Source organism: Poromitra crassiceps, assembly GCF_964638095.1.
Source record: "Poromitra crassiceps genome assembly, chromosome: 8".
Classification (NCBI taxonomy): Eukaryota; Metazoa; Chordata; class Actinopteri; order Beryciformes; family Melamphaidae; genus Poromitra; species Poromitra crassiceps.
In genome coordinates this window covers 32886222-32912787 of record NC_139629.1, presented here as the reverse complement: position 1 = coordinate 32912787, position 26566 = coordinate 32886222, and the positions used below count along the sequence as shown (strand labels likewise).

The 26566-nt window shown below is 43.1% G+C and overlaps 1 protein-coding gene across 1 annotated transcript in view; it reads left to right on the top strand.

Moving 5' to 3' along the window:
- fech (ferrochelatase) overlaps positions 1–26566 on the top strand; it is a 74317-nt gene that overhangs the window by 32370 nt on the left and 15381 nt on the right. Inside the window, exons 6-8 of the mRNA XM_083641621.1 lie at positions 3444–3550; positions 7429–7527; positions 15201–15308. Coding sequence (XP_083497747.1) covers positions 3444–3550; positions 7429–7527; positions 15201–15308 — 314 coding nt within the window. The remainder of the gene's footprint in view (positions 1–3443; positions 3551–7428; positions 7528–15200; positions 15309–26566) is intronic.

The window sequence follows — 26566 nt, the reverse complement described above, 5'->3', positions numbered from 1 at the left end:
ATAAATAAATAAAAAATCGTTAGATTAATCGACTAATCAAAAAAATAATCGTTAGATTAATCGATAAGAAAATAATCGTTTGGGACAGCCCTACCCTAAAGCAACTTCAACCAAGGTTGGGCACCGAAGTTCCCAACCTTGGTTCCCAAGTGGGGTCACCTGGAATTCAAATGCGGTCGCCTGAAACTTCTATATATATATATTTATTATGATCATTATCATCATTATTATTATTATTATTATTATTATTATTATTATTATTATTATTATTATTATTATCAACCCTAACCCCATTATTTATTTTTTACACCACACACAATTTAAAACAACCGAAGAGGATTAGGGCCACAAAAATATTTGAGTTCTGGTGGAAAGAATTGAATTCTGAGATTAGAGTCAGAATTCTCTGATTAAAGTCAGAAATCTGAGGGGGGGGGGGGAATCAACATTCTGATTTTAATGTCAGAAATCGGAGAAAAAAGTCAGAATTCTGTTACATGTGACATCATCGATGAGGATGATACTACCATTGTTGTACCGAAATTTGAACGTCTGGGGTCACTCGATTTTTGGAATGTCAAAGGTAGGGAACCCCTGCCCTAAAGACTTTGGATTGGTTTTGCAATGTTTTTTAAACTCTCCAATTGTTTCCACCCAGTTGTAACAGTCTATTGATTGGCTCTGGATTGCATTTGTGCATCTTAAAGGTCCCAATTCGTGCAGCTGTAACCTCTTAAAAACGTGTGTCTCTGGTCCATAAAACATGATTCTGGATTAATCTGTCGAAAATATAGCAACCCCGTTTGTTGTGACGGAGTTCTCACTTCCTCATCTCGTCGCTTCCCAAGAATGGCCTGTTTCTATAATATATTCAGAACTAACAGTTCCCATTGGCCGCTGAGGGAGAGCCCGCCCCAGGCTCCCAGCGGCCAATCAGATTAGCGTCTGTGGACCAGCACGCTAGGTTGCGAGTTATCGTTAACTTAACGGTACTACGCTAAAGAGGACATCTCAAAATGCCTAGACTTACCGAATGCACCTCTGCAGTTGCTGGATTACGTACAGTTGGCGTCGCTCCAGCTAGAAGTGTTAATTTTGTGGCTATAGACTAAATGGTGCATGTAGCTTGTGTGAGAGAGACCCGCGCAGTATGCAGGAGGAAGCTAGTGACGTCCCAATTCCCCTCTGGGCAAACGAAGCGTTTGGGGGTGTGGCTTGGAGGAGACTGCAGGGGGACGCTGGATAGGGACAAATCCAACTGTGGCAGTTCTGAGCGTGTGACCACTCATTACAGGGAGGGCTGACAGCAGTATATATGCATTTACAAGTAAAAACAGCTTTTGCACGGAATGGGACCTTTAAAGGTCCTTACACATCAGGGGCGTTACGAATATATGGCACGAAATTGCGATGCGAGTTTTGACTCACCTGTCAATCACAGCCAGAGATGTGTACACGTCGGAAGCGAATTTCTGAAAAATCGACCGTGGTTCGAAAAAATAAACACCACAATAACGCTCCGTGAAACTTCGCCGTTGGTATGCACGGTTGCATTGACTGATATAGGTTCCGAAAATATTGACGTGCAAATTAATCGCACTAAAAAAACGCTCCCGATGTGTAAGGACATTAAGGCTGCTGGAAGTGATACTTTTCTGTTAAAATAAGTGTTGAATAGCTGTACATTCCGAGTGAGTGTTTGGTCAGTAACGCGGGTCTCCCAGTCCCTCCGCTCTGCAGGAAGCAGGAAATACATGTGTGGAATCCTCTCTCCTGATTGGATAAAAGTGTATTTAATACTTTTAATTGTAAAAGTATTTTCTGTATACTGCAGAGTGGAGGACCCATGTTACTGATCAAACACTCTATATCAGCGATGGGCAGCTGTCGGAAAGTAGAGCTATTTAACACTTTATTTGTTGTTGATTTTATGTTTTCACGTTTTTCCATAATAAAACAGAAGTTCCCTTCTCTCAGTGAAGCTGTTTATCAGCAGGTAAATCTATAGTAAATTACTAATCGTTCAAAGTTCTTCTAAATTTAAAAATGGAAGATGAAAAGAGAGAAATGTCACTGAAGATAAAAGGAAAGAGCTCTGTGTGGTAGCAGTTAGCTTAGCCACACCCAGACGTCCACTCTGTTAGCCTCTGATAAACACTGAGACACACACACACACACACAAAGCTGCAGATTAATCACACTTTCATAATCAGTGAGATTCTTGTTCTTGATTTTGGCGACACGTCTGAGATCAGCTGTGGTTGCTTTAGTGTTTTGGAATGTGGCAGCGTTCTGTACTATTAGACACTCAGTGTAGACCAGTAGACCAGTGATACACAACTTGCGGCCTGCAACTTGGAATTGCAAAAAAACTGTGCACCTGAACGCAACATGCAAGATACCCGCTGAATAAGTGTCCAAATGTTCATGTCATTCTGGCCAATACTCCACTTCTGTTATAGCATTTCAGTCTGGAATATGGAATATCTTTCAATAATCTATGATTTAGCTCAGGGGTGCCCAATACGTCGATCGCGATCGACCGGTCGATCGCGAAGGTAGTGTGGTAGATCGCATGGCATTGAGGGGATTTTTTCTTTTTTTTCTTTTTTTTATAATAAAATAAAATATAATGAAAGTACATGCAGTTGTTTATTTTAATTATGGATCATAATACAATGCAATTGTATTGTAAAGTGAGAAAAAATAAATCATGTATTGGGGGAAAAAGTGATGCATCGATTTAAGATGCATCGATAATCGTAATCGAATCGAATCGTAGCCCTCTGAATCGTAATCGAATCGAATCATGTGGCCAGTGAAGATTCACAGCCCTAATGTCAAGTGGTTGTGGGACAACGAGAAAGTGTTGTGAGGTTAGTTACTGCAGGCTGGAAACGATGTGTGTGGGTTTGCGATGTTGAAACTGGACTGGTAGATCTCGGGAGGCTGGCTACTTGAAAAGTAGATCTTGATTTAGCCTGATTTAGCTGCTAAATTGTCAAATACCGCCGCCTGCTCGCTACCCAGGCACTTATGTATGTACTTAACCTAACTAACTATCCGGTGGGCACAACATTGTCAGACTAAACTCCGGCTGACACCCCAAAAACCTACAATCCACTACAGAAAAATGAAACTCAAAGCAACAAGTTGAGTATCCCTGGTGTAGACCAACGCAGATTTTCCTGCAGTTCTGGACAAAATCATATCTGACACTAACGAGCACAAATTCACAATAGCTGTGACCACATGTGCAAATTTACAAAATGCAGGATGGCAGGGGCAGCCCACCCACCCACCCACCCTACTCTGCCTCTGCCACCCTGCATTTCCAAATCTAACCCCCCCCCCCATCCCCCTGCTGTGCCACAAACACACACTCCAAGTCCAAACTGGCGTATTTACACCGTTAATGTTTGTTTGTTTGTTTGTGTGAACAGGCAGCAGTCTGAACGCTATCTACCGTTACTATAGCAACAGAGGCGACAAGCCCAAGATGCGCTGGAGTGTCATCGACCGTTGGCCCACACACCCTCTACTGGTGGAGGTTAGTCACATAAAGGGCCCTTTCACACACAATCCGATGCTCGCATTGCACACCGCCCCCCCCCCGCGCTCCATTCATAGTCAACGGGGCTAGTCCGACAGGCTCCGGGAGTGGGCATGAAAAACACACAGAGGTCGTACGGCGAGAGAGCTTTTGGGGGATGCAGCCCTACGTCACACTCCTACGTCATACTCCTACGTCACGCTGCTACGTCACACTCCTACGTCACACTCCTACGTCACACTCCTACATCACGCTCCTACATCACACTCCTACGTCACGCTCCTACGTCACGCTCCTACGTCACACTCCTAGGTCACACTCCTAGTTCACACTCCTACGTCACACTCCTACATCACACTCCTACATCACGCTCCTACATCACGCTCCTACATCACGCTCCTACATCACACTCCTACATCACACTCCTACGTCACACTCCTACATCACACTCCTACGTCACGCTCCTACATCACACTCCTACATCACGCTCCTACATCACACTCCTACATCACACTCCTACATCACGCTCCTACATCACACTCCTACATCACACTCCTACGTCACGCTCCTACGTCACGCTCCTACGTCACACTCCTAGGTCACACTCCTACATCACACTCCTACGTCACACTCCTACATCACACTCCTACATCACACTCCTACATCACACTCCTACATCACACTCCTACTAGTGCTGCAACTATCGATTCTTTTAGTAATCGAGTATTCTACCGAATAATCCATCGATTAATCGAGTAATCGGATAAGAACCCTTTTTTGTGTTTTCAAAGGCTTATCGTAAATATACACCAAAAAAGAAGATAAATCTCTTCAAATAAACAACTACATTAGTTTCTTTCTTAGAAAAAACAACATTTTTATTTTTAAATTGCATAGAACTGGCAGTGGCACCATTCATCTTTTTCACCCGTCCTTACAAAGCTGTCCAGAGTACGCTGTGATCCGCTGAAAAAGAGGTGAAATAATAATTAATATTGATATTTATTAGGTAAGTTCATAACAAAACTGGAGAATGCGCATTTACACACCCTAGACCTGTTTGCCTATTATTGACACAAATATCAGAATAGCAAGATAACAGGTCAGGTGGTGTAATAATTGGAGCCTAAAATGCACCAATTAAATAGTTGTTTGCAATCATCATGAGAAGAGTCGACCGGTCTAGGGTGTGTAAATGTACATTCTCCACACACACACACTCTTTCTCTCTCACACACACTCACTCTCTCTCACACACCAACAGGCTAGTGTGATCACACACACACACACACACACACACACACACACACACACACACAACGCTGTTAAATTAGCCGCTAACGTTAATGTTAGGTTGAGCTTTGTATTTCTCACAGAAAACGGCAAGCCACATCACAAAAATGCAGCGTGAATGCAGTTACTAATAGTCATATTGGCAACGTGGCAAGCCAGCAGCACAACTACTACTAGTCTTAATATCAAGTAGCAATCATTAGCATACATTTACATTAGCGTTGTGTATAGTTAACGTTACGTTACCTTGCTCCGCTCGACGTAGATGCGCTGGTGGATGCGTAGACTGGATGTTTACGGTTCAGGTGCTGAAGCATTGACGAGGTACTGTTGTGATATGCAAGTATCGTTACAGTACTTGCACACCACTGAGTTCGTGTCCTTTTTCAGCGTGAAATGATCCCACACTTTAGACAGTTTCGGTCGCTTTTTCGGCCCTGGTTCTTCCCTTCCCGGCTCCTCCTGTCTGCTTTCTCCGCCACCTCGTTCCATTTTGCGGGGTCCGCTCGCTATAGCTGCTCTCTGGTCTGTCTGCGATCATGTGTCCTCACGTGTTTACACCGGAAGAGCACTGTGCCACACCAGTAAGCGTCCGTGAGAAACACAGTCTCTAAATGCCGTGTCGAGGCGAATCATTTTGGCCTCGATCATTTTAATTATTCAAGTTATTCGAGGTACTCGAGGAATCGTGACAGCTCTAACTCCTACATCACACTCCTACGTCACACTCCTACATCACACTCCTACATCACACTCCTACATCACACTCCTACATCACACTCCTACATCACACTCCTAGGTCACACTCCTACATCACGCTCCTACATCACGCTCCTACATCACGCTCCTACGTCACGCTCCTACGTCACGCTTCCTACATCACACTCTTACATCACACTCCTACGTCACACTCCTACATCACACTCCTACATCACACTCCTACGTCACGCTCCGCTGGCCCATCTAGAGGTTGGTGTCATGGCAAGAAACAAGCAGAGGTGTGTATTTGTAGCTCTGGACATGGTGTTTACATGGAGGTCAAGCAGTGATTGGGTCCATGGACCGGGCAGGCAGGATGTGCGATGTGCCTCTTCTCTAGCCTGGTCACGTGAACTGACATTTCATTTCGTTCTACCAGACCATCGCTTCGTAGGTGACATCGTAACCGGCCAATCAGGAACGCCGCTGGCAAAACGGTAATGGCTGCCTCCGGGGCTGTCCGCCTCAAGCAGTAACGTCAACGTTTGTCGAGATTCAACAGCTATAAAGTGCCGTTATTTCAGAAATAGACTCAATAACAACAATTAAACAAGTACAGTTGTATGCAACAGCATAGTTTCTCGGCAGAAAATATGTTTTCGCAGTTCTTCCGAGTGGATTTGGACTTGACTGGATCCAACGCTGATTGGCTGAAGGAGTTGTCTGTCAAGGCGAGTGCTTCCACCCACTGAAATGAAAGTGTGAAAGCTGGAGGCCAGACGGTCTGGTAGAGGTCATGTGACGTCATGTGACCGGCTGCCTCTTCTCACATTCACACACTTTGTTAGCGGTTCAGGGGAGGTGCAGCGTTTAGAAGACAAGCAGAGAAAAGTAAACTGCACAACAACAAACACACAGGTGAGCAGATGGAGTGTAATGGTAAGAGTAGTGTCATGAGAAGTCAGTGTGGCGTAGGACAGGTCTGTCCATTGAAAGGGGAGGGATAATAAAGGGTTAATTAACCCTTAAAGTCGAAGTGAACCGGAACGGAATGCAGTAGCGCGAGCGTCGGAGACTGTAAAACAAATCTTGTCTGAGATGACAGGGTTGAGAGGCGGACCATATACGGTGTCGATGGTTTGATTTGACAATTCTGGGGACTGGCTTTGGCATTGGTCAATCCTGGCGTGTTCCACCCCCAAATCAAGTGGGTTTCAGCGTGTTATCGTGCTACGCGAGTGGGATCCGCAGAGTACCAGGCAGCCAGCTACTTCTGTGCGGAACGAGCGGACTATCCGATGCATGGGTGCTGCCCGCCCGCCTGGAATCTCCGAAGGGCGACCCCTGACAACCAGGCTCTCAAGCGCGCGCCATTATCGACGGTAAATACAATATTCCTGGAATGCGAGTTTTAACGAGCCAGTTACATTTCTTTGCATTCTTAGACATTATCGTTTTTGTTTTTGTTCATGTTTCTTACAATTGGCCAAGTTAGTAGTTAGTTTATGGGATAGGAATTCTGCCAGATGACAGGCAATAGGCGCCATTTTCTACTTCATTTGGAAGAGAAAATTATCCTGAAATGAAGATTTGATTGACAGCTGCCATGTCGTGATATGATTGGTTGAAATGGGGTAGAAATTTGATAGTACTAGGTGACGTCAGCAAACTGTAGATTACTGTTATGAAGGATCTTGAAAAATTGACTTTTGATGTGAAAAAGTGTGAAAAACTAAAGAAATTTGATTTTTGTGATTTTCTTTGCATACATTATTAAATAGGTGCACTGCATACCCAGGTATTTGAACTAAAAGAAAATAAGTCATTTTTGGGTTCAGCTCGACTTTAACGACCCTGTGCGCGGTGTGTTTGTCTGTCTGCAGTGTTTTGCTGAACACGTCCGTAACGAGCTGCTTAAGTTTCCAGAAGAGAAGAGAAACGATGTCGTCCTTCTGTTCTCTGCACACTCTCTACCAATGGCTGTAAGTACTGTGTACTGTACTACTATTCAAATAGTTTATTGCCATTTCAACAAGTTGATTGATTTGATGCAGTGCAGCTCCAAATACAATGCAGTCTATGCATACACATATCATGCATACACATATAATGTATAGTATACACATAATGCATACACATAGAATAGTATACATACACATATAATGCATATACATGGACACTCCCATACTGTACATTCCCACTCCCTGTCCTGACCTCAGTCATTGCATGCCGACCCAATCACAGACATAAGATAAAAATAATTAGAGCTGTGTAATGTAAATTTAAGTACACACTACACAGTGCATAGCAGCCTAGTCATAAATATAAGTGCACACAGTGCATAGTGGACTAGTCATAAATATAAGTGCACACAGTGCATAGCAGCCTAGTCATGAATATAAGTGCACACAGTGCATAGCAGCCTAGTCATAAATATAAGTGCACACAGTGCATAGTGGACTAGTCATAAATATAAGTGCACACAGTGCATAGTGGACTAGTCATAAATATAAGTGCACACAGTGCATAGCAGCCTAGTCATGAATATAAGTGCACACAGTGCATAGCAGCCTAGTCATGAATATAAGTGCACACAGTGCATAGCAGCCTAGTCATAAATATAAGTGCATAGTGGCCTAGTCATAAATATAAGTGCACACAGTGCATAGTGGACTAGTCATAAATATAAGTGCACACAGTGCATAGCAGCCTAGTCATAAATATAAGTGCACACAGTGCATAGCAGCCTAGTCATAAATATAAGTGCACACAGTGCATAGCAGCCTAGTCATAAATATAAGTGCACACAGTGCATAACAGCCTAGTCATAAATATAAGTGCACACAGTGCATAGTGGACTAGTCATACATATAAGTGCACACAGTGCATAGCAGCCTAGTCATAAATATAAGTGCACACAGTGTATAGCAGCCTAGTCATAAATATAAGTGCACACAGTGCATAGCAGCCTAGTCATAAATATAAGTGCACACAGTGCATAGCAGCCTAGTCATAAATATAAGTGCACACAGTGCATAACAGCCTAGTCATAAATATAAGTGCACATAGTGCATAGCAGCCTAGTCATAAATATAAGTGCACACAGTGCATAGCAGCCTAGTCATAAATATAAGTGCACACAGTGCATAACAGCCTAGTCATAAATATAAGTGCACACAGTGCATAGTGGACTAGTCATAAATATAAGTGCACACAGTGCATAGTGGACTAGTCATAAATATAAGTGCACACAGTGCATAGTGGACTAGTCATAAATATAAGTGCACACAGTGCATAGTGGACTAGTCATAAATATAAGTGCACACAGTGCATAGCAGCCTAGTCATAAATATAAGTGCACACAGTGCATAACAGCCTAGTCATGAATATAAGTGCACACAGTGCATAGCAGCCTAGTCATGAATATAAGTGCACACAGTGCATAGCAGCCTAGTCATAAATATAAGTGCATAGTGGCCTAGTCATAAATATAAGTGCACACAGTGCATAGTGGACTAGTCATAAATATAAGTGCACACAGTGCATAGCAGCCTAGTCATAAATATAAGTGCACACAGTGCATAGCAGCCTAGTCATAAATATAAGTGCACACAGTGCATAGCAGCCTAGTCATAAATATAAGTGCACACAGTGCATAACAGCCTAGTCATAAATATAAGTGCACACAGTGCATAGCAGCCTAGTCATAAATATAAGTGCACACAGTGCATAGTGGACTAGTCATACATATAAGTGCACACAGTGCATAGCAGCCTACTCATAAATATAAGTGCACACAGTGTATAGCAGCCTAGTCATAAATATAAGTGCACACAGTGCATAGCAGCCTAGTCATAAATATAAGTGCACACAGTGCATAGCAGCCTAGTCATAAATATAAGTGCACACAGTGCATAGCAGCCTAGTCATAAATATAAGTGCACATAGTGCATAGCAGCCTAGTCATAAATATAAGTGCACACAGTGCATAGCAGCCTAGTCATAAATATAAGTGCACACAGTGCATAACAGCCTAGTCATAAATATAAGTGCACACAGTGCATAGTGGACTAGTCATAAATATAAGTGCACACAGTGCATAGTGGACTAGTCATAAATATAAGTGCACACAGTGCATAGTGGACTAGTCATAAATATAAGTGCACACAGTGCATAGTGGACTAGTCATAAATATAAGTGCACACAGTGCATAGCAGCCTAGTCATAAATATAAGTGCACACAGTGCATAACAGCCTAGTCATAAATATAAGTGCACACAGTGCATAGTGGACTAGTCATAAATATAAGTGCACACAGTGCATAGTGGACTAGTCATAAATATAAGTGCACACAGTGCATAGCAGCCTAGTCATAAATATAAGTGCACACAGTGCATAGCAGCCTAGTCATAAATATAAGTGCACACAGTGCATAGTGGACTAGTCATAAATATAAGTGCACACAGTGCATAGCAGCCTAGTCATAAATATAAGTGCACACAGTGCATAGCAGCCTAGTCATAAATATAAGTGCACACAGTGCATAGTGGACTAGTCATAAATATAAGTGCACACAGTGCATAGCAGCCTAGTCATAAATATAAGTGCACACAGTGCATAGCAGCCTAGTCATAAATATAAGTGCACACAGTGCATAGTGGCCTAGTCATAAATATACGTAAGTGCACACAGTGCATAGCGGCCTAGTCATAAATATAAGTGCACACAGTGCATAGTGGCCTAGTCATAAATATAAGTGCACAGTGCATAGCAGCCTAGTCATAAATATAAGTGCACACAGTGCATAGCAGCCTAGTCATAAATATAAGTGCACACAGTGCATAGCAGCCTAGTCATAAATATAAGTGCACACAGTGCATAGCAGCCTAGTCATAAATATAAGTGCACACAGTGCATAGCAGCCTAGTCATAAATATAAGTGCACACAGTGCATAGCAGCCTAGTCATAAATATAAGTGCGCACAGTGCATAGCAGCCTAGTCATAAATATAAGTGCGCACAGTGCATAGCAGCCTAGTCATAAATATAAGTGCACACAGTGCATAGCGGCCTAGTCATAAATATAAGTGCACACAGTGCATAGTGGACTAGTCATAAATATAAGTGCACACAGTGCATAGTGGACTAGTCATAAATATAAGTGCACACAGTGCATAGCAGCCTAGTCATAAATATAAGTGCACACAGTGCATAACAGCCTAGTCATAAATATAAGTGCACACAGTGCATAGTGGACTAGTCATAAATATAAGTGCACACAGTGCATAGTGGACTAGTCATAAATATAAGTGCACACAGTGCATAGTGGACTAGTCATAAATATAAGTGCACACAGTGCATAGTGGACTAGTCATAAATATAAGTGCACACAGTGCATAGCAGCCTAGTCATAAATATAAGTGCACACAGTGCATAACAGCCTAGTCATGAATATAAGTGCACACAGTGCATAGCAGCCTAGTCATGAATATAAGTGCACACAGTGCATAGCAGCCTAGTCATAAATATAAGTGCATAGTGGCCTAGTCATAAATATAAGTGCACACAGTGCATAGTGGACTAGTCATAAATATAAGTGCACACAGTGCATAGCAGCCTAGTCATAAATATAAGTGCACACAGTGCATAGCAGCCTAGTCATAAATATAAGTGCACACAGTGCATAGCAGCCTAGTCATAAATATAAGTGCACACAGTGCATAACAGCCTAGTCATAAATATAAGTGCACACAGTGCATAGCAGCCTAGTCATAAATATAAGTGCACACAGTGCATAGTGGACTAGTCATACATATAAGTGCACACAGTGCATAGCAGCCTAGTCATAAATATAAGTGCACACAGTGTATAGCAGCCTAGTCATAAATATAAGTGCACACAGTGCATAGTGGACTAGTCATAAATATAAGTGCACACAGTGCATAGTGGACTAGTCATAAATATAAGTGCACACAGTGCATAGCAGCCTAGTCATGAATATAAGTGCACACAGTGCATAGCAGCCTAGTCATGAATATAAGTGCACACAGTGCATAGCAGCCTAGTCATAAATATAAGTGCATAGTGGCCTAGTCATAAATATAAGTGCACACAGTGCATAGTGGACTAGTCATAAATATAAGTGCACACAGTGCATAGCAGCCTAGTCATAAATATAAGTGCACACAGTGCATAGCAGCCTAGTCATAAATATAAGTGCACACAGTGCATAGCAGCCTAGTCATAAATATAAGTGCACACAGTGCATAACAGCCTAGTCATAAATATAAGTGCACACAGTGCATAGCAGCCTAGTCATAAATATAAGTGCACACAGTGCATAGTGGACTAGTCATACATATAAGTGCACACAGTGCATAGCAGCCTAGTCATAAATATAAGTGCACACAGTGTATAGCAGCCTAGTCATAAATATAAGTGCACACAGTGCATAGCAGCCTAGTCATAAATATAAGTGCACACAGTGCATAGCAGCCTAGTCATAAATATAAGTGCACACAGTGCATAACAGCCTAGTCATAAATATAAGTCCACATAGTGCATAGCAGCCTAGTCATAAATATAAGTGCACACAGTGCATAGCAGCCTAGTCATAAATATAAGTGCACACAGTGCATAACAGCCTAGTCATAAATATAAGTGCACACAGTGCATAGTGGACTAGTCATAAATATAAGTGCACACAGTGCATAGTGGACTAGTCATAAATATAAGTGCACACAGTGCATAGTGGACTAGTCATAAATATAAGTGCACACAGTGCATAGTGGACTAGTCATAAATATAAGTGCACACAGTGCATAGCAGCCTAGTCATAAATATAAGTGCACACAGTGCATAACAGCCTAGTCATGAATATAAGTGCACACAGTGCATAGCAGCCTAGTCATGAATATAAGTGCACACAGTGCATAGCAGCCTAGTCATAAATATAAGTGCATAGTGGCCTAGTCATAAATATAAGTGCACACAGTGCATAGTGGACTAGTCATAAATATAAGTGCACACAGTGCATAGCAGCCTAGTCATAAATATAAGTGCACACAGTGCATAGCAGCCTAGTCATAAATATAAGTGCACACAGTGCATAGCAGCCTAGTCATAAATATAAGTGCACACAGTGCATAACAGCCTAGTCATAAATATAAGTGCACACAGTGCATAGCAGCCTAGTCATAAATATAAGTGCACACAGTGCATAGTGGACTAGTCATACATATAAGTGCACACAGTGCATAGCAGCCTAGTCATAAATATAAGTGCACACAGTGTATAGCAGCCTAGTCATAAATATAAGTGCACACAGTGCATAGCAGCCTAGTCATAAATATAAGTGCACACAGTGCATAGCAGCCTAGTCATAAATATAAGTGCACACAGTGCATAGCAGCCTAGTCATACATATAAGTGCACATAGTGCATAGCAGCCTAGTCATAAATATAAGTGCACACAGTGCATAGCAGCCTAGTCATAAATATAAGTGCACACAGTGCATAACAGCCTAGTCATAAATATAAGTGCACACAGTGCATAGTGGACTAGTCATAAATATAAGTGCACACAGTGCATAGTGGACTAGTCATAAATATAAGTGCACACAGTGCATAGTGGACTAGTCATAAATATAAGTGCACACAGTGCATAGTGGACTAGTCATAAATATAAGTGCACACAGTGCATAGCAGCCTAGTCATAAATATAAGTGCACACAGTGCATAACAGCCTAGTCATAAATATAAGTGCACACAGTGCATAGTGGACTAGTCATAAATATAAGTGCACACAGTGCATAGTGGACTAGTCATAAATATAAGTGCACACAGTGCATAGCAGCCTAGTCATAAATATAAGTGCACACAGTGCATAGCAGCCTAGTCATAAATATAAGTGCACACAGTGCATAGTGGACTAGTCATAAATATAAGTGCACACAGTGCATAGCAGCCTAGTCATAAATATAAGTGCACACAGTGCATAGCAGCCTAGTCATAAATATAAGTGCACACAGTGCATAGTGGACTAGTCATAAATATAAGTGCACACAGTGCATAGCAGCCTAGTCATAAATATAAGTGCACACAGTGCATAGCAGCCTAGTCATAAATATAAGTGCACACAGTGCATAGTGGCCTAGTCATAAATATACGTAAGTGCACACAGTGCATAGCGGCCTAGTCATAAATATAAGTGCACACAGTGCATAGTGGCCTAGTCATAAATATAAGTGCACAGTGCATAGCAGCCTAGTCATAAATATAAGTGCACACAGTGCATAGCAGCCTAGTCATAAATATAAGTGCACACAGTGCATAGCAGCCTAGTCATAAATATAAGTGCACACAGTGCATAGCAGCCTAGTCATAAATATAAGTGCACACAGTGCATAGCAGCCTAGTCATAAATATAAGTGCACACAGTGCATAGCAGCCTAGTCATAAATATAAGTGCGCACAGTGCATAGCAGCCTAGTCATAAATATAAGTGCGCACAGTGCATAGCAGCCTAGTCATAAATATAAGTGCACACAGTGCATAGCGGCCTAGTCATAAATATAAGTGCACACAGTGCATAGTGGACTAGTCATAAATATAAGTGCACACAGTGCATAGTGGACTAGTCATAAATATAAGTGCACACAGTGCATAGCAGCCTAGTCATAAATATAAGTGCACACAGTGCATAACAGCCTAGTCATAAATATAAGTGCACACAGTGCATAGTGGCCTAGTCATAAATATACGTAAGTGCACACAGTGCATAGTGGACTAGTCATAAATATAAGTGCACACAGTGCATAGTGGACTAGTCATAAATATAAGTGCACACAGTGCATAGTGGACTAGTCATAAATATAAGTGCACACAGTGCATAGCAGCCTAGTCATAAATATAAGTGCACACAGTGCATAACAGCCTAGTCATGAATATAAGTGCACACAGTGCATAGCAGCCTAGTCATGAATATAAGTGCACACAGTGCATAGCAGCCTAGTCATAAATATAAGTGCACACAGTGCATAGCAGCCTAGTCATAAATATAAGTGCGCACAGTGCATAGCAGCCTAGTCATAAATATAAGTGCGCACAGTGCATAGCAGCCTAGTCATAAATATAAGTGCACACAGTGCATAGCGGCCTAGTCATAAATATAAGTGCACACAGTGCATAGTGGACTAGTCATAAATATAAGTGCACACAGTGCATAGTGGACTAGTCATAAATATAAGTGCACACAGTGCATAGCAGCCTAGTCATAAATATAAGTGCACACAGTGCATAGCGGCCTAGTCATAAATATAAGTGCACACAGTGCATAGCGGCCTAGTCATAAATTATTATTTATTTATTATTTTTATTTGCACAAAGAAAATGAATAACAAGACAATAAATATAATAAAAAGACAAGTTGCTGGATGAGAGGGGTCAGAGAACACTTTGATATTGGATATTGTAATGAAAGATAGAGGACAGAGGGGAGATGGCAGCGTGTTGAAGGAAAGCTGCACGTGTGAGAAAGCTACAAGCATCATAGGCACTGCATTAGTACTATTGATGATAATAATAATATTAATAAAATAGTAATAATAATATGTCTGCGCGCGCCCGTGTGTGTGCGTGTGCGTGCGTGCTCTAGGTGGTAAACAGAGGAGATCCCTATCCTCAGGAAGTAGGAGCCACAGTACAGAGAGTCATGGAGAGACTGGGACACTGCAACCCGTACAGACTGGTGTGGCAGTCTAGGGTAAGAACACACACACACACGATACCCCTATAGACCTATTTTTGTTTGTAAACGGTGATTACGTATTTTGTGGGCGGAGCTGAACTGGTTGCAGAAAGTGACAGCTAGCGACTCAGCTGTCATAGAAATATGGAAGATCCGGACGCCGCCTCCACGTATTCTAAAGCGTTGCCAGCAACACACGGGTTACCTTACACAAAATAATAAGATAACTCTTTCAATGGGGTGAGGTTTCCTGACTCATACTCACTGTCAGGATGGGTCTAGGATCCAAACACATCGCCAAAGTTGCAGTGCCAGACCCTGATTTCTGACTCCTCCTTTACCCGACTACAGCATTTTGCTGAGAAAACAATAGCATATTATGCAATGCATGTATGATAACCAACCCTTTGAAGAATATATCATTAGAAAATAAGAAATTGAGTGAAAGAGTTGCAATTAGTGCCTCCTGAGCAGATTTATTTTAACGTTTCATTTATTTTCATGATTTATTCTTACATTTTCCCTTCTCTCAAGTACCCTGGCCCTGTAGTGCCTCCACATACCCCAGTTTTGGAAGCACTGCCCTATGCATAGCCATATAAAACCTCCTTTAAACAGTGTTATTACTATTAGTGATCCAACACTGCCAGCTAGTGGTTAGTTGTTGAAAGTGCATTTCATGATTCTGAGCTCCATTGAACTTAAACACATTCAACTGAGTAGAAGTCACTGTAGTAGTCGTCCTGCATGTATTTATACTACGTTAGTACTGCAGTAAATTCATTATGTTGTGTTATACAGGAGAACAATATTAGCATATTTGACACAAAACTCAAATGTCCACAGGGGCTTCATTTCTTCCTTTTGGACGCTTGATAGGCGGCTTCACTGTTGCAGCTGAGTGGACGAACACTGTCACTCGCTGGGCCGTCTGCCCCCAGTGGACGAACACTGTCACTCGCTGGGCCGTCTGCCCCCAGTGGACGAACACTGTCACTCGCTGGGCCGTCTGCCCCCAGTGGACGAACACTGTCACTCGTTGGGCCGTCTGCCCCCAGTGGACGAACACTGTCACTCGCTGGGCCGTCTGCCCCCAGTGGACGAACACTGTCACTCGCTGGGCCGTCTGCCCCCAGTGGACGAACACTGTCACTCGCTGGGCCGTCTGCCCCCAGTGGACGAACACTGTCACTCGCTGGGCCGTCTGCCCCCAGTGGACGAACACTGTCAATCGCTGGGCCGTCTGCCCCGGGACTCTGGGGGCAGACTGGAAACTCGTTGCAAACTTTCTCTTATTATTACAAAAATAGTTCACCGAAATGTGTTTCTGAAAACATTAGAGGCGAGAATAAGCCATTAGAGCTGCAATGATTAATCGATTAGTCGATCGATAGAAATGAATCGTCAACTAAATTATTTTGATAACCGATTAATTGTTTTGGGTAATTTTTTAAAGAAAAAAAAGTCAAAATTCTCTGATTCCAGCTTCTAAATGTGAATATTTTCTGGTTTCTTTACTCCTCTATGACAGTAAACTGAATATCTTTGGGTTATGTACATAACAAGTCATTTGAGGATGCCATCTTGGGCTTTGGGAAACACTGATCCACATTTTTCACCATTTCTTGACATTTTATAGACCAAACAACTAATCGGTTAATCGAGAAAATAATGGACAGATTAATCAATAATGAAAATGATCGTTAGTTGCAGCCCTATAAGCCATGCAGTTGCTGAATCGGTCTTCATTTTAGATCGACAGCGGTTAATTTAAAAGTTTGTAAAACTCTCGTAACGGGGAAGATGGGGGGGGGGGGGGGGGGGCGGGCGTTAGTTAGGGCTGGGCGATATGACGATATTTCGTCTGGACGATAGAAAATGTATTTCGTATGATATGATGCTCTATCGTTTATATCGTTGTGTTGCAAATCACACTCTTTACGGCAATATTGTCCGTCATTTGGATGACGTTGTGTTTTCTTTTTTACTCACGTCCACAGTCCACACACGCACCAGACTGTGTCAACAAGCCCGTTGCGTCCCTTTATAAGTGGCACAAATCAGCCGTGTGTAGGCTAAAGAGCAGGGAGATGTTACCTCCACTCCGTCCGCCTAGTCTACCCAGGCATTTGCGCTGTGTTAAGTCCGCGTTTGATCCATATTTGCGTGTGTCCTAACGTTAAACCTGGCAAAACATCTCCTCTCATCATCCCAAGGAAATCCCTTGAGGGCTGACAACTAGAGGTCGACCGATAGTGGAAAAGGCCGATACCGATAGAATAACGATAGTTTGGAGCAGGGAAAAGCCGATAGCCGATTAATCGGCCAATAGCCGATAGCCGATTAAACGGCCGATATCATACCCCCGCGGGGGGAAAAATCGACACAGTTGTAAATGAACAATCTTTTTTATTTATTAGAAAACAACACTGTTGAAATGAACAAATAAAATAAAAAATACTCTGGATGAAATAAATACCTAAATAAAATAAATATATAAATTCTCTGTACAGGGACTCTGTTTCCTCCAGCTGCCATCTGTTGAAACAAGAAAATAAAAAATTATATTATATATTAAATATATTAAACTAACATATATGTATGTGTTTCTATATTCACAATTTAACTTAGGCTTTAATATGGGGGGGGGGGGGGGTGATAGTGGAGTTGTTTCTTAAGATTGTTGTTCAAATAAAACCCCCTCAGATCGGCTAAAGTTAAGAAATTATCATTGTCATCATCACAGAAGCTTCCTAATTTAATTTATCAGTCAACATCAGTCACGTGGGGTCACTGGGGACCCAGGGGTAGAAAATAAACAAACTCAGCTGCTTGCAGCATGTAACAGCAAAGATAATTGAGAATGAGAAGGCAAGAGTATAGTGCCTTTTTGATAACAGCGCTGCGGCCATTTTGCCCTGAAATACGGCTCCTTGCTGGGGCAGAAACCTAGTCTCCAAAATGGCGGATTAGCTGTGTGCTGGCGGATTGGCTGTGTGCTGTCACATCTTTACAATAAAAGGTCTTTGGTTACAGTAAGCCTCCGTTTAACAAACACAACAAAGGAGAGAGACAACTACTTTTCACACTCTGTTTTGGATTAAGAGGATGTCCTGAAGTGTGACGGTGGATTAAAGACTTGATGACAAAACATTGGTTGATTTGGTGGATTATAGTCTTCGTGACAGAAAGAACAGGACACCCGATGGATTAACGTTACATGGATGCGAGTTTTAGTGCCGAGTGCGACTTTCTGCTTAACTGCATGTAACGTTAAACTTTTATCGTCCATGCATTCCTGGGAGTGCTTATTATTTTCGTGAATGGATTATTTTACGTCGCTGGATTTGGAAGGGAAAGCAAATTGGTGAGTTAAAAGTTTAATGGGTCTTGCTACGGGTCTCATTATTTGCCAGATTGCATGTTTTAGTTGAATCAAATGCATTGCATAATTCATTGAAGGCTTTTCCATTGAGCGAAGTGCTTGAGGTAAACTTTACCCCTGCCCTCGTCCACAGCAGCATGCTTGCGCTATTAAAATACAGAGAGTATAACGTTAACGTTAACGCATAACGTAGTCTACATTGAAAAACGTAATTAAAAGTCTGTCTGCAACATTAGTCTCGCAGTGCCAGCCGTAGATGATACCTCCGCCGTTGATGACATTGACTAGTGACTAGTGACTAGCTGCACTCTCTCTCCCCCCTCCACTGCAGTTGCAGCAGCATGCTACGCGGCGCTAGCAAAACACAATCAGACAGCATGGCTGCCTGCGTTCGGTAAAGCGGCTTCTTCAATATGCCATATGATGAACAGCAACCTTATCTTGCCCACAATTTACTAATAAGGCTGTCTTAACACGTAGAGTGCCATAGCCGAGATATCTCGTCTTACATAATCCAACGGTTAAGTGCCATAGACGAGCTATCTCGTCTTACATAAACAATTTTTTTTTTTGACGGTGGGACATCAATCAACTCCTTTTACGTCTTCTATATCACTATTGGGAGGAAGAGAATGTGTATAATCTATTTTACCGACCACTAAGTGGCGACAGTTCTCTCCCAAGACAGAGAGAAGCCACAGCCAGCCACAGCCAGAGCAGCCAGCCAGCGCGCTGGAGAAAGCCACAGTGTAATTTTCAAGGAAGCAGCTCGGCGAAAACTCCCTCGATCCCACACACACACACACACACACACACACACACACACACACACGCGCGCGCGCGCGCACACACACACACACTCGAGCACCCCCGCGCATAAATAAGACCAGAATCGCAAAAGCTTACTCAAACCTCAAGAAACTGTTTTACAGTCCAGACGGCCGCGGAGAATCCTTCCCCCGCAGCACAGACGGAGGGAGGAGCCCGGAGACACACACACACTCTCTCCCTCTCTCTCCCCCTCCCCCCAGTCCCGAGAGAGAGAGAGAGAGAGGAGAGAGAGAGAGAGAGAGAGAGAGAGAGAGAGAGAGAGAGACACACACAGAGCGGGAGACAGACACGCCGCAGGGGCAAAGAACGGACAGAGATCCCCTCCCCCCAGAGCCGCGGAGCAACGCGCGAACACACACACACACACACACAATACAGTATACAGTCTCGCCCAAGGGCACCCACAATCACAGGCAGGTGACTGTTCTGCTGTTTGATTGAATTTCACAAAACTGCGATTATCTCAGCTTGCTGTCTCATACGCTAAAACCATGCTGTACTCAACGGCTAATATCTACATAACTACTAACTCTGCAAACTAACTCTTTTAGACAGAGAAAGCACACATTCTATTAGTTATTTTTAGATGATTGGTGTTCACGAAGTCTTAACAGAAAAGAATCCTCGGCTGTTGTAAAATGAGCCAGAATCCTCAAAAAAAAACCTGGCACAACTTACCTACAGGATTGAAAAAATGGCTGGCACTCAATGTGTTAAAGTTAACTTCATTTAAATATAGGCGAAATTATCTCAGGTACACAACAATGACATTACCTTGACTTCGTGTTTGGAGCCTCCATGCAGAACGGTGATGTGGGTCCTTGCGTGGCTGGCAGAGGCTGCTCAGGCATCGGCCGCTATCGGAGCTCACATCCGCCGATAACGATAGTTTTTAAAACATGCTATCGGCGCCGATTAATCGGCCAATCCGATTAATCGGTCGACCTCTACTGACAACAAAACGTCTATCGTTAGCTTTAGCTTTTAGCTTTCCCTGTGTGAGTTGTGTTGGTTAACGTTGTTCTTCTTCTTCTACTGTTTTATTCTTCTACTGAACATGTAGGTATTTTGACGTTGACTAAAGAAATACTGCCGCCTAGTGTCAGCTTTTAGATATGATTCCAAATTAGTGCTTAAATCAAACACATCAAATGCTAGTGTCCTCTTTGAAAATCGAACTGGTGGCGTGGTTCAGTTTGTGTTTCATTCTACTGCCCTGCAACTAATTATTATTATTTGTGTTGTAAAGAATAGCCATGCTTATCTGTATTCTGAATGCATGTATCCTTTGTGAGGTTTGACAACATTTTAACTGGTTCAACTGCTACATAAATAAATGGCCATGTGGTCATTTTATATAAACTATAAATAGAATTTACAGAAAATATGCTATATCGTGATATATATCGGTATCGGGATATGAAATGACTTATATCGGGATATGAGATTTTGGTCATATCGCCCAGCCCTAGCGTTAGTGATTCAAAACTCTCGTAACGGAGAAGCCCGTCTTTTATTGTCACACGAACACCACAATACATGCATGCGGCCACAACACACTCATGCTGACGGTGGCCGGTGAAAAGTGTCCTCTGCATTTAACCCATCCAGGCATGTCCTTTCCTCCGAGGGGCAGGCCAGGAGCAGTGGTCGCTTTCTCGTACAGCGCCCGGGGACCAACTTCGGATGTTGTCGTCACTGGTCGGATGACGATGACGATCTGATCTTCTGCATGTTTTTAGTGGGGGGGTTATATACGGAGGAACCCCCTGTACGTGAGGTTCGTGAGTTTGCAGGTGCGGCGAATCGCGCTGGACGGCCCTGATGTAGTCCTTAGTGGCTGTTCACACCATACGCCGAAGCAACGCTCAACCTAAGCTCAACCTAAGCTCAACCTACGCTCAAGCTAAGCTCAACCTAAGCTCAACCTAAGCTCAACCTAAGCTCAACCTACGCTCAACCTAAACTCAACCTAAGCTCAACCTAAGCTCAACCTAAGCTCAACCTACGCTCAACCTAAGCTCAACCTAAGCTCAACCTAAGCTCAAGCTACGCTGAAACCACAAGTTTAATTTAGGCGTCCTTGTTAACACATTGACTGCCAGCCGTTTTTTTTTGCTGTAGGTAGCTTCTGCCAAGCCGTTTTTTGAGGATTATGGCTCATTTTACAAGAGCCGAGGATTCGTTTCAGCTTGGAGTTTGTGAACATACAATATCTCAAAAGTACTAATAGAATGTGTACTTTCTCTGTCTAAAAGAGTTAGTTTGTAGAGTTAGTAGTTATGTAAGCATTAGCAGTTGAATACAGCATGGTTTTAGCGTCAGAAAGAATATTCAGAGATAAACGGCTTTTTGTGAAATTGGATGGAACAGTCACTTTAACCATTCATTTTTGGCTCTCTCTCTCTCTCTCTCCCTCCCCCTCTCGCTCTCTCTCTCTCTCTCCCTCCCTCTCGCTCTCCCTCCCTCTCTCTCTCTCTCTCTCTCTCTCTCTCTCTCCCTCCCTCTCGAGTTGCTTCAACTCCTCCCTCCGTGGGCGGACAAGCTTGTCACCAGTCAGTGCTTTGCTGCTCTCCTGTGCCTGTCTGCACAGCCGCTGTTTGAGGAAGTCGGGATGGACTCGCTCGTTTGGAGTTTTGGTTGAGAGAAGCTTTTGCGATTCTGGTCATATTTATGCTGCGTGTTTCAAAGTGTGTTCCTCCACCTGTAATCTATCACCCGATCATAGTAGATCGGCTGAATCTATTATGTAAATTTGCAATCCCGCATCGCCAGCAATCAGCGCGAAAAGGAAAGCGTTTTCCCCCATCCATTTTTCATGAGAATGGCTGGGGAGAATGGCGTGACAAGTTAAAAAAAATGCTTGCCTTCTCTAGTCAGGAGAGCACTGTTGCCACTTAGTGGGTCGGTGGAATGGGTTGTAAACGTTCGGTGGCTCCAATAATTATATAAGAGATGTAAAAGGGTTAGATGCACAACCCACCGTCAAAAAAAAAAAATCGATGCCAAAAACGTGTAAACACGTTGTTGGCAGGCAACAGCTGGATTCTGAAAACGTGTTTACACGTTGTTGGCAGTGAATGTGTTAACAGGCGAGGCCGTTCGTTCACACCACCTGTGCGCGTGTCACACTGAAGCCACGCTCACGCCTTGCTCAAGAGATCATTTGGGATTCAGTCCTATTTTCCAAGCGTGACGCGTGAAGCTGCCATGCATGAAGTGAATGGAGGGGGAGGGGCCGGTGGAGCAGCTCCAAGGAAAGGAGAGTGTCTGGTGTGGACGGTAAAGCCCAATTTATGCTTCGTCTGCCGACACTTTTGAAACGGTTGCCGACAGAAATGAGGACTTGAGTCGACACTTTCAAGTGTCGGCGAGAGTTGTCTGCTACCTGGTGAAATTTCTAGTGTCGCTGACTATGTCACATAATGTCGCGCAAGTGTGATTGGCTATATAGACGGGCGTCTATATACGGGCGTGACTTCCTTGTTTTAGTTTTCGCTGAAATTAAATGAATGAACCCCGCTATTTTTATCAGCATGTCCTTGAATGACTTCGTGAAAATCACAAAGAACACCGTGACCAACTTCCCAGAGAGAGAGGAGGTGAGTTGTGTGGTTGTGTGTTGTTTATATGCGGCTGCAGCCAAGTACGTTACATCTTGCCTCCGATGTGGGTTCACTGACAGCATTCCCTCTCTTGGCTGTCTGCACTAGTTCTCTGCCTCCCTCTGTCTATAGCGTCACGTGACCGTTGAGCCGAGGAGAGAAGCATAAATGCAGCAACATGAGCGACACTTTATTTTTCGTCTGCGACCATGTGCTGAGCGACACTTTCTAATAAGTCTAAATTAAGCTTTATGCCTATTCTGCCTATGGTGTGAACAAAGGCTTTACAGCTCAAACACACCATACGCCAAAGCCATGCAGAACTGAAGCTTGATGTAGCTCAAGCTGCTCTGACGCTTAACCGCTCACACCAGGAGCATTCACTTTTCCTCAGCGCCGGGCCCCTCCCCCCTCACAAATTGCATTGACTTCATGCCTGGCAGTTGGGGATCAGCGCGCAGCACGCTTGGAAAATAGAACAGAAGCTGAAACTATCAGATCAGCGTGGCTTCAGCGTGGCGTGGCGTACGGCTGGTGTGAACGGACTCGCCTGTTAAAGGGGGACTGACCCCCCCAGATTTCTTGCAAAACGGTATTCTACTTGATTTGAAAACTCTGCAGGCAAGATGGCGCCTATACTCCCTTCTTTAGGTGGCAGAATTCCTCCCCCATAAACTAAAATAACTTGTGGTGTTGGTGTTGATGTTTGTCTTTTGTTCGTTATAGAAAAGAGACGGTGTCTGACATAATACTGTAACCGTATTTGTAATAGTACTGTAATGTACAGATATTCGCCATTCTCATTAAAAAATGTAAAAAAAAATAATAATAATAAATAACATAACTTGGCCAATAAGTATGTAACATACAAAATAAAACAACCCGTAATGTCTTAACACATTGACTGCCAGCCGTTTTTTTCTTGCTGTAGGTAGCTTCTGCCAAGCCGTTTTTTGAGGATTGTGGCTCATTTTACAAGAGCCGAGGATTCTTTTCTGCTTGGAGTTTGTGAACATACAATATCTCAAAAGTACTAATAGAATGTGTACTTTCTCTGTCTAAAAGAGTTAGTTTGTAGAGTTAGTAGTTATGTAAGCATTAGCAGTTGAATACAGCATGGTTTTAGCGTCAGAAAAAATATTCAGAGATAAACGGCTTTTTGTGAAATTCGATAGAACAGTCACTTTAACCATTCATTTTTGGCTCTCTCTCTCTCTCTCTCCCTCCCCCTCTCGCTCTCTCTCTCTCTCTCTCTCTCTCCCTTCCTCTCGCTCTCCCTCCCTCTCTCTCTCTCTCTCTCTCTCTCTCTCCCTCCCTCTCGCTCTCCCTCCCTCTCTCTCTCTCTCTCTCCCTCCCTCTCGGGAGGGAGACGCACTAGGTTTAATCCTAGTGAGAGGGGGAGAGGGAGAGAGAGAGAGAGAGGGAGGGAGGGAGAGAGAGAGAGAGAGAGAGAGAGAGAGAGAGAGAGGGAGAGAGCGAGAGGGAGAGTTGCTTCAACTCCTCCCTCCGTGGGCGTTCTTCTTGGCTGCAGCGGCCGTCACAAGCTTGTCACCAGTCTGACAGTGCTTTGCTGCTGTCCTGTGCCTGTGGCTGCGCGGCCGCTGTTTGAGGAAGTCGGCATGGACTCGCTCGCTTCTTGGAGTTTTGGTTGAGAGAAGCTTTTGCGATTCTGGTCATATTTATGCTGCGTGTTTCAAAGTGTGTTCCACCTGTAATCTCTTATGTAAATTTGCAATCCCGCATCGCCAGCAATCAGCGCGAAAACGACAGCGTTTTCCCCCAGCCATTTTCATGAGAATGGCTGGGGTGAGAATGGCGTGACAAGTTAAAAAAATGCTTGCCTTCCTCTAGTCAGGAGAGCACTGTTGCCACTTAGTGGGTCGGTGGAATGGGTTGTAAACGTTCGGTGGCTCCAATAATTATATAAGAGATGTAAAAGGGTTAGATGCACATCCCACGGTCAAAAAAAAAAAAATCATTTTTTTGACGACTCAACTCGTCGTTGGCAGTGAACAGCTGGATTGTGTTTGACGACTCAACTCGTTCTTGGCAATTAACGTGTTAATTTGATGTAGAATGCAGAGGACATGTAACTGTTTAGTTAAACTTGCATTCCAGGAATATTGTGCTCTAAAGATAACGTAAGTGGCTCGAGACTGTTTCGTCCTGGAACCCACTCGCTTTGAGCCAGAACACAATCGATTTGGGGGTGGAACACGCCAGGATTGGCCAACGCCAACGCCAGTGCCCAGAACTGTCTGCATTGCTCTTAAAGGGCTCGCGCCGCGTGAAATACAGTAATAATCACATGGGGGGGGAAAAAAGTTTTTCACATGAGTGTGGCACGCGCAAATACCACCGTGACGTCACGATGTACCAAATCTCCCATTCATTTGAGGCCACAAAAAAAGTAGGTGTAAACTAGGGGTGGGAGAAAAAAATCGATTCACCTAAGTATCGCGATTTTTAATGTCACGATTTTTTGAATCAATCTTTTATTCCAGAATCGATAATCGCAAAAAAAAAAAAAAAAAAATTTTTTTTTTTTTTTTTTTTTTTTTTTTTTTGTGTGCCGGCAGTCAGGCCACTCACTGAACAGCAGGCCAGGCGTTGCCTACTGGTTTACTAGTGGTTTTATTACCACTAGTAATACCACTATTATTAGGTGATAGGAGCTCACTTGAGTTACAGACAGACCCATAGTGTCCTGCCTGGGGGGGGGGTACAGACGGAGTTAGGGGAGGAAGTTTACTAGTGGTTTTATTACTTTATTAGTTAGTCTGAAGTAATAATTACACTTCAGGGTTAAAGTGGGTGCATCTCATTGTAAAATTGGACTTGGCCCAAATTGGGCTTCAAACGGCCCAAATTGGGCTTCAAACTACCCAAATTGAGCTTCAAACGGCCCAAATTGGGCTTCAAACGGCCCAAATTTCACGCGCGTCGGCCCATATCGGCCTGGCCTGCTTGGTATCTAATGCCCGGCCTGAATTATGATCCCAGTCCGCCCCTGTTTTTAACTATATCACCCAGCCCTACTCATGATACAGTCTCTAGTGTATGATTCAACTTTTCCCATGTTCTAATCTAGTGTAAAAAAGCAAACAAACTGAAAAAAGAAAAGAAAAAAAGAAACAAAAATCGCAATAAATCGTAATATCGAATCGCAATAATCGTAGAATCGCAATACTTAAGAATCGCAATATATATCGAATCGGCACCCAAGTATCGTGATAGTATCGAATCGGGAGATAAGTGAATCGGCACAGCCCTAGTGTAAACCCATAGAGGGAACTTATGCTGCTGAAAATAATACAAATGGTACAATGGTAACAGTTTGGTCCACTCTCAAATGTGGAAATTTTGACCAGAATTCTTCACACACCACCCCCAAAGTCATATATATTGGTTAAAAGCTGAAAAAAAGTGTTTTGGGGTACACTGAAATGAAA